Source organism: Lathamus discolor, chromosome 3 (genome assembly GCF_037157495.1).
Source record: "Lathamus discolor isolate bLatDis1 chromosome 3, bLatDis1.hap1, whole genome shotgun sequence".
Classification (NCBI taxonomy): Eukaryota; Metazoa; Chordata; class Aves; order Psittaciformes; family Psittacidae; genus Lathamus; species Lathamus discolor.
Window position 1 is genome coordinate 43,955,060 of NC_088886.1, and position 20,289 is coordinate 43,975,348.

General features: G+C 41.2%; 1 protein-coding gene across 4 annotated transcripts in view; it reads left to right on the plus strand.

The window, feature by feature from the left end:
- TFDP2 (transcription factor Dp-2) overlaps window positions 1-20,289 on the plus strand; it is a 58,404-nt gene that overhangs the window by 10,164 nt on the left and 27,951 nt on the right. For 2 of the 4 annotated variants that reach the window (XM_065674933.1, XM_065674932.1), the window contains exons 2-4: window positions 1,236-1,329; window positions 7,720-7,786; window positions 19,798-19,901. In XM_065674933.1, coding sequence (XP_065531005.1) covers window positions 1,315-1,329; window positions 7,720-7,786; window positions 19,798-19,901 — 186 coding nt within the window. In that variant the 5' untranslated portion in view covers window positions 1,236-1,314. Of the gene's footprint in view, window positions 1-1,235; window positions 1,330-7,719; window positions 7,787-12,976; window positions 13,291-19,797; window positions 19,902-20,289 lie in introns of those variants that run through there. The other 2 variants (XM_065674935.1, XM_065674934.1) reach the window with 2 other exon arrangements.

Genomic DNA, 20,289 nt, shown 5'->3' on the forward strand with positions numbered 1-20,289 from the left:
AGATAAATACAACTCACTTGACAAGAAATGGAGAATACCTCTTAAGAGGAAAAAAATGTTTTTCCAGTAACTCGCATGCCACTTTAATTGATATGATATGTGATTAAAGCAAGAAATCTATAGAAATCCTAGAATTTAAAATTCTTTTGCATTGTTCAAAACCACTAGTGCAGTGATGGTGGAGTTCCCCATTAGCTACACACACTACTGGAACAACTTCTAGCCCTTTTCTAGAAGGAAGGTGAAGGCACAGCCCACTCTCAAACTTTGTGTAGGTTAAAATACAGAGGAAATAGCGATTTGCACCCTGCGTTTGTAGCAAGTGACTTTTGCTCTAAATGGCCATGACTCATTTTTGGTAACTAGTTCAGGCATCTTCCAAAAGATCTTGCTGAATTGATTCCACACTTGGATGTGTAAGACAGGGAGAATTATTTACACTTTCAAATGCAATTCAGATGTATTTTGTAGTCCATGTTTTTAACAGCAACTAGTACTTTAAAAGTACTTTCAAAGTGAGTACTTTAAAATGCTTTGTCAAGTTAATTCAATCTTCAAAATGGTTTGTGCCGCCAGCATTGATTTGTAAATCCTTTTCTTCTGGTTTTCTGTAAGACTGATAGAAGCTTACATTTTACAGAAGATGTTACTTGAAGTATTTTTCAGTGTACCAAAATGTTTGTCTCTTCCTGGAATTCTAATTCTATAATTGTAATTACATAGGTCTAATAATATAATAAATAAATTAATGAAATAACATAATAATAAAGCCTGGAAATATTAAGATGATGAGTTTGAACTGGAACATTTTTTCTTGGATGTTTCCTAAAAATACTTAATGTTTGCTGTGTGTTGTGTATATGTAAGCATATCCTATTTTTTATCAAGGTCTTGGATGTCTGCAGTGATGGAAGTAGAATCTTTCTGTTGTTGGAGACTGAAGGCACAATGGAGAGAATTCATTCCCTTCTAGTTTTTAGAGCCAGTCTGCATTAGACGCAAACAATTGCGTGGTTTTAATAAGACTTTAGTAATGGTATAACATGCTTTGTTAGCATGTTAATATAGTTAGGCCTCTAGGTAAATTGGACTTTTATATGTAAGATTACATCTCTGCCTATTCCAAGCAATGTACATTTTTAGTATCTGTGCAGAGTATCCTCTGGATATGCAGGGTTTCAGCTAGAGAGGGAACTGAAAGTGTATTTTCACTAAGATATTTTATTGCCTTACAGGATGTGCATTTTAAAGATCCTGTGAAGATGAAAAGGGATATCTTATGGTTTTGCAGAATATAAAGCAATACTGTCTGACATGACGGCAAAAAATGTAAGTATAATTATGCAATATGAATTGCATTTTATCTTGGCACGCTGCCAGTCGCTTCTGGCTTTCGGCATTTGAAGGGCTTTATGTTTCATGTCTTGTATTTGTCCACGCAAGAAATCAAACACGAAGATCTTCAAATTAAAAGATCTTGTCTGGATTTTGTATGCCACAAATGCATACCCCATCATTTTCTGCAGTGTTTTGATAAATTTAAACTGGTTAGAAGCTGTTAAGGGATGTGGAGTTTACTCAGCTATAGGTCAGGTTGATAACTGGGGCAATGCTTTATGCTATTTCCTTATTGATCCTTATTTGTCCCTTCTAACTTGAGATATTCTATGATTCCTCTAACACTGCTCCAGAATTATTAGGGAGCTTCGCATTGTGTTGAAGCGTCTCACCTTTGCACCAGAGCAAAATGCTTCTGAGTCCAAGTATAAAAATTCAAGAAAGAACACAAAGATTTCTTCACTGATCCCGGTGCACGCTTGGTGCCTACAAGACTCGGGGACTTCCTGTTTCTTCATCTGCTGCATTAACAAGCCTGTATTATGGTGTCTAGAGGCTCTGTATTGACTCCCCTGTCCTGAGTTCTGAGGAAGCTTATGAAATGTGTAACATCCTGACCCTAATTTTCTGCCTAATTAGCTGTGCTTCCTGTGGTACACAATTTGTATAGAGAACAGTTCTGATTAAGCTTTGTGGTCGCTGAGTTGAGTATGACTTTCAGTCTTGGGCAGTTTACCTGTTGACTGACTTTGATAGGGCATCTGCAGTCTAAATCTGAACACAACACAAGTAAAGTGCAGGTAACCATAGGATGTCACTCTGTTCAGTAACTGCAAAAGCTTTTGTGCATATTTGGTTAAGTTGTTGACAAGGGCATAGTTTGGTAAAATTAATTCTCAAGTCTTGGAAATTTCTGTTGTCTTTATTAATAGCTTCATTTGGTGTGTAGTTTCAGGTAAGGCTTTTGGATGTCTTATGTCTAAAAGTTTGATTTGAGCTGACCATGCCAGAAAATAAATTGGTGTGTATGTGCAAAGCCTTTTGATTTACTTATTTCATAGGCCATGTTCAACTGTTGTATAAATAGGTAATTCTATTGATGTATGTGAAACAGCTGCACAAATCGAAATCTTTTTTGTGTTGACCTTTTGTTCAATGCAGTCAAAGGATAAATACCAAAGCAAATAAAATCCATGGTGTGTTGTATGGCAGAGTCAGAATAACGTAAGTTGGAAGGGATCTCAGGAGGCCATCCACTATGGTGCTTGGCGTGAAGCTCTGACACTCCAGTTCAGAACCCAGCTGCTTGGTGCTTTGTTGATGACTGCTCAGAGCTTTGCACTTTGAAAACCTTCAAGGACAGACATGAGACATTTAGTCTGGGCAACCTACGCTTGTGCTGAATATAGAAATAATGGTTCTGCTGTTGTTTAACACAAGGTTATGGTTACTTTACAGAATAAATATTTTTATTAGTATGCATACTTTGAAATTTTGCGAATTAAACTATGCAAACCTAGTTATTTATCTAACTTTTATGGGTTTATTAAAAAAAATTAGTTTGTGGTGCAGATGAAAGTAGAACTCATGTTGTTTTCAGTTTTCATGTTAAGTATACCTGTTTAGAGGATTTGCAAAGTGTGAAAACAAGGGCGTTCATATGCTTTCTGTCCTCATTTGTAGTACTTGTTCAGGATTTCCCAACCTTAGTTTCTCAGAACTGCCCACTCAGGCCAATAGTGTTCTCTGTTGCTGTTAGAAGTCCCAGGAATGCTTCTGAATTTTTAGAGTTCTGGGGTTTAGCGTGTCTGTGGGTTTCTGCAGCCTGAAACCCATTTCAAGTATAAGGTTAGTGTTTGTTTCTACTGTCTCAAATATTTTAATGATCTGCTGAGTGATTTGAGGGACAAAGCTCTGCAGAGCTATCTCCATCTTTTTTTCTTTCTGTTGAAGCATCGAGGAAAGGGAATTTTAAAGTACTGGCATTTGAACATCTGGGAAGTTCTTAAAGGTCCTATCTTTAATCAAGCATGTACACATCAGGAAGCTGTCACCTCTTATATTCTGAAATCAGTACCCCTCAACTGGGACACAGAAGCATAGGGAGATGTTTGTTCTCCTAATGCATCTCAAGAAAAAGTGCAGTGAGCTTAGGCTAAGATGTCTTTGCATCTCACATGCATAAGCTGTGTTGAGCAACTTTGCCTTCAAGGAAGCTTGCGCTTCAAACACATGGCAAGCTGCTTCCATAGGTTGAATGTGTATGTAAGATGAATAACGTTCTGCATCACTAGTTTTCCAGACTCTGATTGCTAACATTTTGAGTACGTGATGGGAGAATTATCAAGACTGGGCTGACTGCTCTAAATGCAGGACAGTTTGTAGTATCTGCTTGTGGAATATTGCTTATGGGTAATTTGACCTTCCTTAGGAAACAAATCCAACCAGAACAGCTGTGAATAATGAAAGGATGAATAAAGTTACAGATTCTCCTGGAGATGAGATGTTTACGTGCTTACCATATGCATTGAACTCAGATGCAATTTAGATCTCCCTGTCATCATGGGTTATTCTTTGCTTATATCATAAAATGCTTTTTTCTTGTCTGCTTTGTACTTCCATTTCCTTCTGTCCTTCAAATAAGAAGGCACTGAAACAGTAATGACAAATTGTGAAAAAATGAGGAAGTGAACTTACTTTTTTAGGACAAAATAAATAATGTGACTCAGATTATTTGAATGACAGTTTTTATTGTCTGATCTGAATTCGTATGCATATGCTTGTAAAGTTATTTGTCACTGCTTCATAAGAGAGTGGTTTTCTTTGCATAGATGAGATCAGTTAAATGGCTATAATAGTTCTCCTTTCACATGTCAATAGTTTAACTGCTGAAGTCAAGAGGGCCTTAAACAAGACACAAGAAACTCTTCAAAAACAACATAAAGGACACTAGCTGTACTGTATTGATAGCCCAGGCAGATTTCTTTTAGATGATGGTGAGAGCACCCTTTTTAGGTCCTACCCAAGATGTTTCTGTAATATATGTATGTAATATATGTAATATACTACAGTATGTCTACAAATGAATCTGTTAGGAATTACAGACGTAAGGAAACAGCCAGTTAGTAGATTCCCTGCTAATTTACAACTTCATTGTGTTAGAATCTAGATTAATTCTAGGACAGAAAGAATGAAAACTTCACGTTAATGAGAAAGTTGCTTTCTGTAAGGTAAGGGAAGGATCACAGGCGGAGCCTCTTATCAGAAGGCTGATAAGCTGCAAGAGCAGCTCATGCCAGTTTGCTTCATTCCAGACTCTGATTGTGATTCTTTTTTTCTTTCCCCACACCCCATTTGGAAACTTCTTACCTACCTACTAGGAAAGGGGAAGAAAACCTGATGAAAACATTTAATAGGATGCAAAGGCCTGCCAAGTGCATTTTACTGCATGCTTCATTTTACTTCATGGCTGCTTAATCTTGCCGTAGATGGACAGAAGTAGGAGTCCAATTCCTGCTATACCCAGTAATGCAGACAGTCTGGGGCAGTGTTACAAAGCAGAAATAACGTGAGCTGTATGGAAAGTAAAAAATGAACATATGTAAGTGTTGGCTTGTTTACTGGTTTCAGCTTAGGAGTGGTTAAATGACAAGGCTCCCAGAAGTAGTGGACGGTACAGCCTCCAGATAGCAATATGGCCTGGGACATCCCTCACATCAAAATGGAATCGCATAAAGTTCATGTGCTGCAGGATTGTAATACTGTGTCACACTTTGCTGCTTCTGCAGGCTTAGTTATGATAATTCTTCTGTAAAAGAAACAAATTCCTTTAAATTTGCCATGTTTCTCATTTAAGTTCTCACGAAATTCAGGTTTGTTTTCAAGCTCTTCTAAACATAGATATTAAGATTATAAAATTGAGAGAAGTGTTGCTGTTAATCGGATGCTCTTTATAAATGTGTTACTAGGACTATAATCATGAAAAAATATAGTTCTATGCAAACGAAAAGTCTTCTGTAATTTTGTATCTTTTGGATCCCTGAAGTACAAGATACAGAAAAGGATTCAAGTACTTTGCTACATTTCCTTAAATATTCAATCAGTTAAGTAATTTAAACCTTTCAGAGAATTAAATGTAAATATTTGAATTTTTGTAACAGCTGGGGGAGTCATCTTGGGCTGACAGTTCGTAAGTATATAATCTCCAGCATTTAACTGAAGCACTGATACCAATCAGTAGGGAAAAGTACAGTTGTAAATCTAGAATTGAAGGTTCAATTGTGAACTAATTGGTAGTACTGTCTTTGAAGATGTTCATGGGAATAGTAATTCTTATCCTTTCTCTTGGAATGGGTTAAGGCCCTTTATATATACTCTATCCCTGTGGCTCCCCTTTTCCTTCTCTGAATTAAAATCTCCTGTTTGTGGTGTTCTGTTTCTTGCAGAGGCAGGGGTCCTAGGGAGAAACTCATACTGTTGTTTATTGTGTAAAGGCAGCAGCAGTATGATCCAAGAGTGCTGGCTCTTCATCTTGGCTTTGCAGTCGTAATGCCCTTTCAGTGCCATATGCTGTGCAATTTACTCACCTTTCCAAGCTCTATTTTAAATACCTCCTCAAGAATACATTTTTACTGTAAGGAATCAGAGTAACTTCTTACTACAGTAGCTTTCCCTGCCACCCAAGCACCCGGGGAGGAAGGATACTAGAATGCAGCTGTTTTCTGCATGGACCAGCTACCAAAACGTTATAGGAGACGTTTTGCATTTGTTTTCAGGTGGTGGTCTTTTCCCTGCTCAAATCCAGTCGTTCACGTTCTCACCCTTAGCAGCCTTGCTGCATTGCCTTTGCACCGCTGCCACCTGGTGGGAGACAAAAGGGAAAATTGAGAGGAAAGAATGAGACAGAGTTGTTCTGTTTCAAAAGCAACTTCTGGTGATAATCATAGTCTGCAACAACGAAGCACTTGCTGCCTGTTGGGAACAGTATATGACTGTCTAGTTGGGTGTGACAGGAAAGAACAAGTCTGACACAGACAACATTCAAGATAAATTCATGAACTGTATTGAGCAGCTCTAAGGGCTTGTTTACAGAAGCACGTAACTTAGCTCATTAGGCAGAATGTTATGATCAGCATAGTGCAGCAACAGTTAATGTCCGTACATTGCTCCTGGTGGTGAAAATACCTTCTACTAGAAGTAGTTTCAAAAGTGTCTGTCACATTGCTGTGTGCAGAGTTTCTCCCTCAAAAATTACTTGCTGAATACAAGTGTGTGTAGGGGAACTGTGTGGCTTAAATGCTTGTACTAGGTATTTTTTATTCGTGCATAATTTATTTTTAGAGTTATGTTACTACTGTTTAATTTGCCTGCAATTAACTTATTCTCTGATTTGAAATTATCAAAGTTTGATGAGCTGCCCTAGCATTATGTTCCAGTATTATTACATTGTAAAACAGAGCAAATATTTGATCCTTGATTGTATGATTGGTTTTTCTTAACTTGGATACCTGAACCCTTTGTCCCAATTATTTACAGAAGTACTCAGATTTTATAATATTTTAAAAAGATATTTTGTAGTAATTAGTTTGTCTGCTGCTCCAATGGGGCTCAGTCCCTCGGTACTTACCACAGCTTCTGGCTGGGAAGCAAAACAAAATGCTTTGTTAAATGGAAGTTATTAAGGTTGTGCAAGCATGATGCTCTAAAACTGCAGAATGCCTGAGCATTACCTGCTGCTGCTTGGCCTGTGTCTTGTTATCTGAGCGACTTTCCAGCTCTTCCCTCCCTCATTCAGGAACAGTGAACTTGTGCTGTTCTATACAAACTCTGCCTTTCTGTGATGTGTGTACATGTCAAAATCGGAAATGCACCATTCTGTGTACGTTTTAAATTCTGTGTCTCTTGTAACTTACCCTCAGGGTAAACCAGTTTATTTCTGAAGACTAGAGAATTGTATTTAAAGTGCATCAATTGTCATGTCTCCTCAGACCTGTAGACTGTGCAGTTTAGTACTGGAATACTAGACATCAGGCAGATTTCTGATGTATCAGTGGTGGCAGCTGCTCTGTCTTGTCTTGAGGGGACAGTGATTTACACCATAATAGCCAGAATGTGCTGCTTGGGCCATGTATGTATAGTACAGTATCAGAATATTTAGGGGGTTTTGGGGGGTAAGAACTTAGCTAGAATTGTCTTCATATATACACATTAAATGGCTCTGATCCTTTGCTTTGAATCTCATGCTCTTGTTAGACCTTACTATCCATAGAATTACGATGTTTCAGAAATGCAGGACAGATTACTTTTATAATACCGTTAGTTGCATTATAGAAAACATAGAAAGGTTTATTGTATTTTAAGACTTAAAAATGTTTTGTTCAGGTTGGTGTGACTTCCACAAATGGAGACTTGAAAGGATTTATAGATCAGAACCAGAGTCCAACAAAAGGTAAGAGAACTCTGTTTGTGTACATAGAAAAGAAGCATACAGTAACACTTATTTCTGTCTTGTGTTTATTAGTATTTCTGCTGATTTCACTGCATATGCTTGATTCAGTTTTGGGAGACTCACAATTTAAATGTTCAAAATGTATTCACACATCCACCCTGATGTTTTATTACTGACATGCAAGTGTCAGTAACAAAGACTGGATTTCAGAGGGGAAAAGAGAATGTGGTAAAAATAATCAGAAGATAAAATAAGCTCTCCACTTCCCCCCTGTTCCCCCTCTCTTTTCCCTTTTCCTCTCTCTTTTTTTTTTTTTTTTTCTGGATGGTTAATAATGTGCTGAAATTCCTGATTTCCACCCCACCCTTAAAGTTCTCAGACTTTGATGTAGTCCAGATAGGAGAGAAGGTCAAGCACAACTTTATGGTCAGTGATATCTTGTGGTACTTTTATAAGCATTCTGGACAATTTACAGCAATAACTATGTTTTGTCCTATCCTATTTCATCTTAGCATTTCTAGTTTCATCACTTCTGACTCTAAAATAGTGTGCTGGCAGTCAGAACAACTATAGGATTCCAGTAAAATAAAACTGCAGCCCCATATGAATATTAGAAAACTTGGGGGTTTACAATTCAGATAATGCTTCGATCAACCTTTCTAAGTAAACACTAGTTTGCTGTTACCCACTGTGAAAAACAAATGCAGGTACTACCTGGAGGAATGATTTTTGGCTCATCACAACAGCTTCCGAGTCTGAAAAAAATGAAATAGTCTAAATGGCAAAATGGCTGGAGCTAGGGTTTAGACTATCTTCCTCCTTTTCTAAACAATGCTGAATATTACAGGCTGTTTTAGGCCTCTGAGAATTAATTTACTGTGCACTGGTGTGATAATTGCATTTTGTGGTTCATTATGTTGTGTTTACTGTGTCATGATACTAGGGAACAAGAACAACATTTTCAGATGATTTGAGACAAGGAATTAATTTGTTCAGAGAGTAACTGAATTGAATAACCTTATCAAGTAGAGGGCATTGCTGTTAGTAGTAACATCTCAGCGATCCTTATCCCAGTCTTCATTAGATTTTGCTTCTGGGATGACAGGTATATTATTCACCTCTATTCTTCTGTATTTTTTAAAATGCTATGCTCTAAGGATTTTTTTTAACCTAGAAATATAATTAAGGATCGCTGACATCTCTGTTGAGATGTAGCATCTTGTTCACATTGGCTTATTCTTCTTGGAGAATATGCACTAGAAATACAAAATCAATTGCTTGACCCTTGTGCTCCAAAATTGCCTTCTCTGCCTTTTTTTCCCATTTACAGGCTTAACTTTCAAAATCTCTTTTCTCCCTGAGTTTTTCCCCTGAATATCTGAAGCATTTACTGTTGCTGCTGTTCCTGTATGCATTTGATCAGGCTTCATTTACTTTTCCCACTGTGACCTTTAGTGTCTATGCAAAACCTCTGGATATTTTCCAGGTTTATTTTGCTACAGGAGAAGTTAATGCTCACAGACTGCTTAGGTATTGCAATCTAATCTCTAAGTCTTAAAGTACTGCTGTGTCACTTGTGCTGATTTTTAAATCTGAATTACTGTTCCTAAAAAGGTAGACAGGTTTAGTATATTTGGGAATTAAGTTTTCTTATTACTTGCTTGTTTCCTGTGCTTGTTAGGGAATGCTGTGATCTTCTAGCTGTATTTTTTTTTTCTATTATTATTATTAATATTGTTTGGGGTTTTCAGAATACTTCTAGAAATTTTTTTATTCCTTGTATAGATGATGTCTGGAAAAAAAGAATCTGTAGTACCCTGTATATCTAAATATGATGCAGATTTGCTAACTAATTTGTTTTACATGTGATGATTCCAGAATCACATCCAAATTTGTAATCCTTGTAAAAAGATTTACTGCCTAATTCTGAAGGGAACTAGATTTTACTTTCTAGGTGTGCCTAGAAAGAAACATGACAGTACTTAGCAGAGCATTAACTCAGAATGTTGTTTGCTTTGTTTAGTGAACAGTTCAACAATGCAACAGGCTCTTGCAGCTAAAGGATCTGCATTTGGAGCTTGTTTCCTCTGCTTAAAATGAATATTCATTGCATCTGAGAGGGAATGCCACACGTGGTTGGCTCTTGACTAATGGTCAGGGTTCTCACCTGATGGCAGGGGCCTCTTGTTGCAAGGACAGTCATTGCATGAAATAATTGAAGTAGTAGATTCTTACTGTTACAGTCAGAATGGTTCAGCTATGTCAGGCTGGGCTAACTATGCATCTTTTCCTTATCTGAAAGTACCTGGGAGACTAGTGATAAAAATTATTGCTGTAGGAGACCTGCATTTTATTTTTCCCAGACAAAAAATGGCCCTGGTTCTCATTCTTTAGTGAATGAGTACTCTTGGGTTACTGAACGCAAAAGGAATTGATGGTTCCCCTCCTGTGTTGGAGAACAGATGATTGTTCCTGCTCTTAGCCTTGGGGATAGATCTGTATGTGGGTGTTGGGTATTCTTCCGGTGTTTTGTCATAGATTGTGCCCACTGGGAGAAACTCCTGGTATGTGCCATGCCAACAGGACTGACACACTCCTGGATGCAGGCATAACTTTGGTGCCTAATAAAGTTAATTGACAACTAAGGTACTCCATTATTTAGGTAACGTCCTAGTGTGAGTAGCAAGATGTCTTTGTGGAGTTGGCGTGTTCTGTTAAAATTATGAAGTATTATAGTTCAAGTTAGTTCTCAAACAGGTATAACTGGGTTTGTGGATGAGTTGGATAATGACAGGTCAGTTGTGGGTTTGGGTGAATGGTCAAGCCATAAATGAATTAAATCAGACATACTGTGTAGTTCATGTGTAACCAGTAGGATTTAAAATTCGGTCTGTTCAAGAGGCATTCCTAGTCAGGAAGTTGAACACTTCCGGTTTTGTAATCCTGGTCGTACATAATGTAAAGTGGAAAATCAGATCTTCTTGTGAAATACAAACTCACTCCTCTAAACAAGATAACAAGGTTTTATTGAGGGACAAAGTCAATAAAGCAAAAGCAACAGCACTGGGCGCATGACCGTAGCCAGAGGCGCCAGTGATTAGTATTTGTTACAGGTTTATATACTTTCACTATTACATTAGTTACATACATATTCATAATTCCCATGTATAGGCGGGGAATATTATAACTAGCTCCAAGAACTTATTATCATAAGTTTCCTCCTCCTGGCGTCTGCACACTGCTCTTTGGTGATTGTGGGCAGGGGTCTTGAGGATGAAGTAAGCCGTCTTCCTCTTGTGAGTAGGGGTCTTCAAGATGAAGTAACCAGTCTTCCTTACAGTGTACTTTTCACCTTTGGCACAGTTGGATGCCCCAGTAATCACACAACTAGCTGAAACCAGCTATATTTATAATTCTTTTCATACCTAGCAAAGATTTAAAACGGTGTGACCTTCCTGCAAGGAGTATCCCAAGCTAGCAGATGTTTGGGAGGCTCTGTCTCTAAACTAACTGGTAAGTAGAAGGATGGTGTGAAATAACTCATTGGTGTTTAGTGGGGCCACTAAATCCTGTTATCTCACCACAGACTTACAACACAAACATTGTTCTTTAAAACTAAAGATACTTTAGAAGACTAGTGTGAAACAATTAACTCATGTTTAGTGGGGCCACTACATTCCACAGACTTACAACATAAACATTATTCTCTTTCTAGGACCTAAGTTAAGCTGAAAAGTACTTTGTTTTCTAGGCACTAGCTTTTCTTATATCAAGCCTCCCCCTTTACAAATTCTTTTGCTATGTGACTCCGTTTTGCTCAAGAGTTCTGACCCTTTTTAACTTGTTGTCTAATCTTGTGTCTTTAGCGAGCTTTGTTTCTGTTACTGTAAACTCGTACAGTTATATCCACATAACCACACCTATGACTTGCGAAAGTCAATACATTTATGTGTTTATCACATTCTCATGCTGGTGCCATGCAGAGGGCATGTCTGTATGTCTTGCTCGCTTGTCCCATAAAGCCACCTCACCTGCCCTCTGTGCATCTACACAGATGTCTGCAGCTCTGGGGGCTCCTCTGCTGTTTATAGGCCACCTGATCTGCTGAGCGCTGGAGCTGCTAGGTGTGAAGCAAGCTTTGCAATCGGATACTACTTGCAAATCATTTCAGTACTCAAAAAAGCTGCTGCTTCTCAGCTGTAAATGCAATGAGACTGGTGCCATGAGGTGAGCGCTGTAATTGAACGCACCTGACACAGGTTGTTGCCTTCTGCAGTGACAGGTGAAGGGACGATGCGTTCTCAGGATTCCTTTGAACAACGCAAGATGTGCAGAGAGCTGCAAATCTGGGAGGAGCTGTAGGTTTTAAACCCCTTCCGCCTGGCCTGGGCGGCTGTGCCGAGCAAGCCGGGCTGCGGTGGGGTGGAGGCCGCGCCCGGTGCCCGCTGCTGGCGCGGTGTCTGTGCTCACGCTCCGTGCCTGGAGGCGTTGTAGCGCGACCAGAATCGTTCCCAGGCGCGTGGGGCTGCCCCGGCCGACGCTGTCCGTTCAGCCGCCGTGTCGGGGCGGGCGCGAGGCCGGCCTGCGCTCACGCGGGCTTCGCCGGGGGTTGCTCGCGCCTGGACCCGCCGCGCGGGGGCCCCGGGCAACAAGGGCGCGCGTGGGCGGGTGCCGCCGCCGTCTGCGGTGAGCGGAGCGGGCTGGGCCGGCAGCCGCGCTGCCCCTCGCCCGGCCCGTTTAAACGCAGCGCGGTGGCGTTTCGCGGCGGGGAGCGGCCCGCGCAGGGAAAGCGGCTCCTGCCTGACCGCGGGCGGCACGAGCCCGGTTCTCGGGGCGTTGAGGGGAGCGCCCGCGGGGCGTGAGGTAGCGCAGGGGCGGGGGTGCCGGCCCGGGCAACCCGCAGGGGTCCGAGGCGGGGGAACGGCTCCTGCGGCGGTACGGGCCGGGGCCAGCCGGTGCGGAAGGTTGAGCTTGAGGCGGTGGAGGGTGGAGAATGGAGGAGGGCAGAAGTGCTGCCAGCAGGTCGAGGGAGGCGACCCTTCCGCACGCCTCAGCCCTGGTGAAGCCACTGCTGGGAGTTACGGGGCTTCCCAGTGAAGGAGACAGCATCGTGGAGAGAATTGAGGCAAGGGCAAGGAAGATCATGAAGGGGTGAACATCTCAAACGGGGGAAGGCTGAGAGAGCTGGGACTGTAGTCTGGAGAAGAGAAGGCTCAGAGCAATTTGCTAATGTAATGGAGGGTGCTTAGCGGATGAGGCCAGGGTACCTCCTCAGTGGTACCACTGACAGGACCAGAAGCATGGGCACAGCCAGAAACACAGGACATTTTCCCCGAACATCAAGAAACGCATCACTGTGAGGGAGACTGAGCAGTGGCACAGAGAGGTTATGGATCTCCATCCTTGGGGATATTCAAAAACCATCTGAACAGAGTCCTCGGCAGCCTGCTCTGCTCTGGGTGGCCCTACTTGAGCAGAGGGTTTGGACAAGATGACTTCCAGAGGTTTGTCCCAACTATTCTGTTTCCGCCTGCAGTTTCTTGTACTGCTTGTTAAGTATGTATTTTACCGAGAACAGTCAGTTTAGCTGGGGGAGAGGGAGGGTGGTGTTAGCCATGAGTTAATGTTTTTCACAAACGTGAGAAGTCGGGGGATTGATCAGAAGAGTTATAAGTACAGCAAACATCACCGTGAAATCAGTAGAAATTAGAAAGGTTTAATTTTGGGGAAAAAAAGTTTTGTCAGACTTGGAGCCAGAAAACTGCCATTAAGAATTTGTCTCTGAAAAAAATACGTCTGCGGTTGTGTCATTCAAAACTCCTAGGTGCTGATAGGAATAAAAAAGTAATACATCTGAGCTAAAGAAAAAAGTTTAGTAAAGATTAGCTTATATTTGATAGATTGCATTTTTAATGATACTGTCTCTAGAGTCTTATTTTGGCGTGCTTTTAGCTTGTTTTTAAAAGTACTCGGCATACATGACCTGCAGGTAAGGGATATTGCCAAAAGTAAATCAGATCAATTAAATACACTGAGAAGGTCCCTGGAGCACAAGCTTAGTTTTCCATAGATAATGTCCTGAAAACTTAAAGAACTCTAAATTTGTGAGTGCCTGGGAAAAAAAACAACAAAAGTTACTGAAACCATAATTTGTTATCTTTCATAGGGAATGCTCTTACATGTAAAAACTGAATTTATTTCATAGGTTAACTGTTCTGTTTGCCTTCTAAACAAAAATCTACTGGCTGACCCAGTGTGTCTGAGTGAAGACACTGGGTACTGATCCACTTTGGTCTTATGATCCAGTGATAGGGTGTGCAAGGAAGAAGCAACAGTTTCCAGCTGGTTGAGTGACATTTACTTCTCATTTTTAAAAGTGTAATGTAGACTAACACAATAATTTTGGTGAAATGCACTGTCCTTAGTTGATAGTGTATATTCTCAAAATCTGTGAATTTGCATGGTGCTCTCTGTTAATAGCTGTGGAGGAAAAAGGGAGCTCAGCTCTAGACCACCTGTTTTGCAGCAACCTCCATGAGGGAGGGAGGATCCTTTTATCAGATCAGATTGTTATCCAGATTGCTTTGGGTGGGAATCATAACTGTTAATGCAACTTCACAAGAAACTTTGTTTCATTAGGTTTTTTTGGTTTGCCTGTTTTTTTTCACTGCTTAGTTTTTATTAAGCCCTGATAGAGCTGGCATTCCAGAAACTTCTCAGTGCACAGGACTGCCATATGCCTGTGCTACTGTGAAGGAAGTGGTAAGGCAGGTATCTTTTAGATTGCTTTGATAGACATTTTCTCTGGTAACAGTGCCAGTGAAGTTGTCTCTGGTCAGCTCACAGCTGCTTTTGAGCATTTCCTTAGTTGGTGCCAGTGTATCTGTGTAGGTGGCTGAGCAGTTCACTGGGCAGATTAAGCTGAAACACGCCCAGTGTTCCCCCTTGCCAAAGGAAAATGAGTTAAGTTCACTGCATAGCCATAGCCATGGCTGTGCTAGTGAGCAGGAGTGTGGGTTGGTGACAGGGTCTGCATGAATGAGTTTTAGTGGCAGTGTGCTGGATATCTGACCAGGGCTCGAGGCCTGGAGAGCGCTGGGAGTTCATTGTGTGCTTGAAGAGGTCTGCTCAAATGAGCAGGACAACAGAATTGCTTATCAGTAGGCCTGTCCTTGGTACTTAGAGATTCATGCAACTGTTACCTGCTATAAAGTTTTATCAATTGGACAGTAAAAGACTGAAAGTGCACTGGTCAATGTAAGCCTGTAGTACACTGCAATACTATCTAACCCATTTTATTTTTTTCTGTAGATCTCTTTGATTTCATGTGATTCTAGATATATGTATGTAATTCTATAGACTATCTAGGGTTTTTAAACTTGGGTTTATAGCCTTAGTAAGTGTGTGCGAGAAACAAATGAAGTAATGTACCAAGAAAATATGTGCATACTAATAACAAGCTAATAGTTCAGGTTTTCTATATGCTTTATGCTACTGTATCCTGATCTTGGAGATCAGTTCATGCTGTAGTGTAATAGAGGACCCAGAGGACACATCACGCATTATTGCAAAATGTTTTACTGGACTTCCAGTATTTCACAACTCTGAACTGAGTTTTTGTGCCATCACTGTCAAGCCATAGTCTGTATTACTTACAATGGCTGGTCATTGATATACTTTTAAAAATGTGGATTTTTTTTCAGAGCTCTGAATATGTAATCCAGATTAGCAGCACTTCCCTGGTGTTTTGTCTAAAAATTCAAAGGCGTTTTTTTGTCGATGTGCACATTGCATGTGATCCTAACTGCCTGGCCCCAGCTTCCATCAGCTATGGTTCCCTTGAAACTGGCTCTGACAGATGCTATAGATTCTGGTTGACATTGTTCCCGTTTATTTTTGTAACTAAGCTGCAGACCCAACAGATAAAGTTATACAGGGAGGAGGGGAATCACTAAAACCTCCTTAGCTTCATATTTGTAAGGGAGTCCATGTTGTTTGTGTCAAGTTATTTAGGATGCCACACAATGTTTTAGTGTTGTGGGCTTGTTAGTGTGTGCATGTGAGTATACATGAACACAAACATGAATCACTTTGTTCTGTGACTTCTTGAAGCTGAGGAGCATTTAAATTGAAATTTTTTGTGTGTATGCAAGTAAAAATATTTTGCAAGTGCCAGGACAGATCATAGTTATACAGTGATCGTTTTTCTAAATATGAAAGGATATCAACAGTGGTTTTGTTCCATGAGAAACAGCAATAGTGCTGACTGAGGGACAGAAAATTATTTGTAGAATATTACTGTTCTACAAATTATTATGTAGAAGCAAAGTGCTTTTGTTCTAAGAGAAACATACATATGCCCACTAGATTTCTTTTACTTTTGGATTTCCATCAGTGATGAGCATGCTCAGTTTGTGGTAGGGTTATATATATTGCAGTTAAAGCCCCTCTATGAGAGTTTGAAGTGGGGCTCTTTCCCATGTGGTCGGTTTTCCATAGGTAAAGTGGGAATAATGACACCCATCTTTTGTGCTTTGAAACTGCTGAGAAACATTATTTAAGAATTGAGTATTATTATACAAATCATTCTAGTTTGATCCATCTCTGCTGGCCTTTTTCATCCATGAGCTAAGATGACCGTGACTAGGAGGCTGATGGGTCTCATTGTGTTCAGCTTATCAGTGTACCCGCTGCTGGTTTTCGCTGTAACATAAACCAGTGTAGTCTTTTTTTGTCCCCAGATGATGGGAGCTATTAAGACTTGGTATTTATTTGGAATCTAATCATGTGTAAAACCTTTACAGTTACTGTATGATGAAGTGTGTAGAGAATTCGTTTGGTGATATTTCTGCTTTAAGTTGAATACAGAAATCTGTTGATTATGTTTTAGAAGTCTGTTGAATATTTTTAGATGATCTGTGGTGTGACACCTACTTCCTCCTAGTTTTTCTGTGCTGTTCTATAAAAAAGCCTTGAAGAAATTGTTCCTGCTAGTGCTGTTTTGTAATACTACCTTGCATTCAGAACTCCGGAGATTGCCAGCTCTTCTGCAGAGGTGCACTGGCCTTGACAGCCTGAACAGTCTGGTATAAAACACAGCCAGTCACCTTAGCAAGCAAGTGCCCCCTCTCGGAGCTGCTTGTACTTGTGCTGCAGTTTCCAGTTTGTGGTGATGATGTTGTCCCGGCCAGTTCCAGGTCCTTCTGTGACAGCTGTGTCCCACGGACCTGGGCTGCCACTGCGCAAGGGCCACAGGCAGGGTGGGTTGCTCTTGGAAGCTGGATTTCTCTGTGTTTAAAGAGTAGTGGCATTGGTGATACCAACTGCAAAATCTGTCTCTTCAGGTTGGGGTGCTGGTGTGGTATAATTGAACCAAACATGTTTGCTGTGAGGACAGATGGGAGGGTGGTGCTTCCACCATTAAATATTTGGAGCAGTTGATTGTATTTTTAAGGTACAATTTTCAAAGAGTCTGTGTGCGCGCATCTGCGCAAGGGGAGGTACATATGTGCAAAGAGATCACCTGCCACGTGTTGAGAAGGAAGCAAGCTGCATGCAACAGCAACTGATGTGGGGTGGTGGGTAGATGCATATCTGACAATAGCAGTGCTAACTGTACTGTACACCAGCAGTGCTAGCTGTATGGTACAGTGAGTCTGACTGTGCACCAGCAGTGCTAGTTGTACAGTACAGTGGGTCTGACACTTTCCAGTCTTGCGTTGTGAATCGTGACGTTACAGTGCCTCTTGCAGGCCAGCAGTGTGGCTGGAGGTGGCTCTGTGGTGTAGCCCTGTGGTAAAAGAACTGTTGTCCAGGAGCTGACATCTCAAGAGTTTAACTGCACTTTCCATGTGACCTTATGTGGTCGGCACCGGAGAAAGTAATTTGTTTCCTCTGATCGGAAAAGGGGCAAGGAGAAAGTGTGAGAGCTGATCCCAGAGGAAAAAGTGCCACAGCAGCAAAGAGGGATATTTCTACAGCAGTACTGGGAAGTGACAGGCATGTCACTGATAACAGCAGCCTGCAGTGGGAGAGGAAATTACATTTTGATGGGAATATGCCAGGACAGCTTAGCACATCCTGGGCAAAATCCTGTGGCAAAAGTAAAACTGACAAGTGACTGGCCAGTTCAGAGAACTATTTTGAGCTCAAAATGGGAACACAGTACATAAGTCAGGAATTATTGTAGTCTTGTGCACTCTGGCACTACCTCACAAGAGCTGTTTCATAACAGAGCAGTAAGGTACCATGGGGTGGGTTTGAGAATGTGTGGGGTCTGTAAGTGGGTTTTTTTCCTAGGTGAGTTAGTTGACCCATAGATCACTCAATTTTTATTGAGTTGAGAAGAAACAAGCTGCTTCTGAGGCTGTTCTCAGATACAGATCTGCCTTTTGGAAAATCAGCATCAAGTAATAGTGTTACTCCAGATGCCAAAGGAATTTACACAGAACATTACAACATACTTGTCTGAAATTGTAAATATTTCTCATACTTGTTCATTTTTGTAAGGGGCAGATGTGCCTGTGTACATCTGTTCAACCTCTGTGCTGTACCTACAGAAGATCCTTTAAGTTTTCTTTTTCTCTCAGTTGTGTTGCTCTGTTTCATGTTACAGAGAAGCTACACTGTTGAATGTGTGATTTTCCAGTTACCTCAAGGCAGAACACAGGTGCACTAAAATAATAACCTGAACGACCATGGTTCAGGACCACATGAGAAGAGGAAAGTGAGCAGTGGAGGGGACCAGCTTTTATGAGAAAAGACCGGGGAACAGTGATGTGCAGCCCCATCTAGTCACCTTGGGACCATCTGAGCTCTGCTGGCTATGGGCCAGCTCCTGTGGCAGGGAGGTGTGGTGAGGGCTGGGTGTGCGCTGTTCTGAGGAACCCGTCAATGCCAGTGCCTTCAGTTTCCATCTGCTGGTGCCAGGGAGTCTCAGTGGCTCTTCAGGAGCCAGTCCTTGTCTTTAGAGCTCATGACCCGAGCCAGGCCCAAGCTGCCCCTGGATTACGTGGCAATGCCAGCTCCTCCTTGTATTTGATTCTACCTCCAGACCCAGTGCTGTCGTTCCCCATATGTAACAAGGCTGTATGTAAGAATTGGAGGAGTTGTTTGATCAATTCCCAGCTCTTTTGCTTTGGAGCTGTCACAGAGACAGGAGCTGCTGCTGCCACCATACCCACAGATAAATGTAGTCACTGCTTTGAGTGGCTTGTATGCACCAGTTTGAACACTTGTGGGCTAATGGTAGTGCTGCATGATAGTTTGATTAAGACAATAAGTCTGAATAATCAAGAAAACAAGATATGATTTGGCCTAGAGGAGGAGCAGCACCATTTCTGAGGCTCGGCATAGAGCTGTACTTCCTGAGGGCAGGATGAGCTAGATCCATAAGCAGTCCAGGATCATAAAGATGATAAACATCTTGGGATGATTACATGCTGGATTAGAGATCACATGGCTGGCTTTATCTTGGTGTCCAGCTGCCCACGCTGGTACTTCAGGTAAGTAGTAAAGGTGTCATTTACCACTGATAAGCTGCAGTAGGCTTACTTCACTGGTGTCCCTGCCCATGGCAGGGGGTTGGAACCAGATGATCTTTAAGGTCCTTTCTAGCCCAAACTGTTCTGTGATTTTGTTTATAGAATAACACGTTGTGTACATGTGCTTATGTTATAAATAGGGCTTGTATGCCAACTTCTAGAAAAAAGTGCACTCATTTTAACTGTTAGTGCTGAGGTATGACAGGCGGTGTGCTCTTAGGCAAGAAAAAGTTGTTTCTGGAAATAAAACACTAACACATAATTTTAAAGCTAAAGTATTGCAGGTGTAGTTCTGCAAGATGCTCCTGTGACATCTGCTGAAAGGTCTGGAGGTTTTTATGTGAAGGTGTGGATGAGTCAAAAAAGCTAACCTGAGTCCACAGTGTTCAAATGATGTAGAATTTGCCAAAGTGTTAGTCATGGATTACGAAGGAAGTAATTTAGAACTCTTTTTACTGCTCTCTTTAGGTAACATTTCAATAATCACATTGCCGGTTTCCAGCACCAACTCTCCAACGAAGATTTTGCCAAAAACCTTAGGACCAATCAATGTGAATGTTGGACCCCAAATGGTAAGTTCTAACTTGTGTAGCAAGCCACATGTCTTCCTGCTAGTGTAAAATGGAAAAATGAGAAACAAAGATGTGAGTAGTGCTAAGAACATGCTGCTTCCTGCCTCAGCTGCAAAGGCTGCTCAGGTGCCCCACCTGGGTGGAAATGTGTGGGTACTGCCACTTGCAGCAGCCGTCCTGCATATGTGACCTTGGGGGTTACCTGTCTTCCTGGCTTCGTATGGACATGGATACACTTCACCAGCTGCTGCTTTAACTCAAAAGTGTGGTAAGGAAAAAAAAAAATCACATTAGGAATTTTATTGAAACTCTTTGACTATTGTGAGTCATGTTCTCACCAGAGGATCTCCAGCAGCACCAAGCAGTAAATGTCTCAAGTGTGACACTG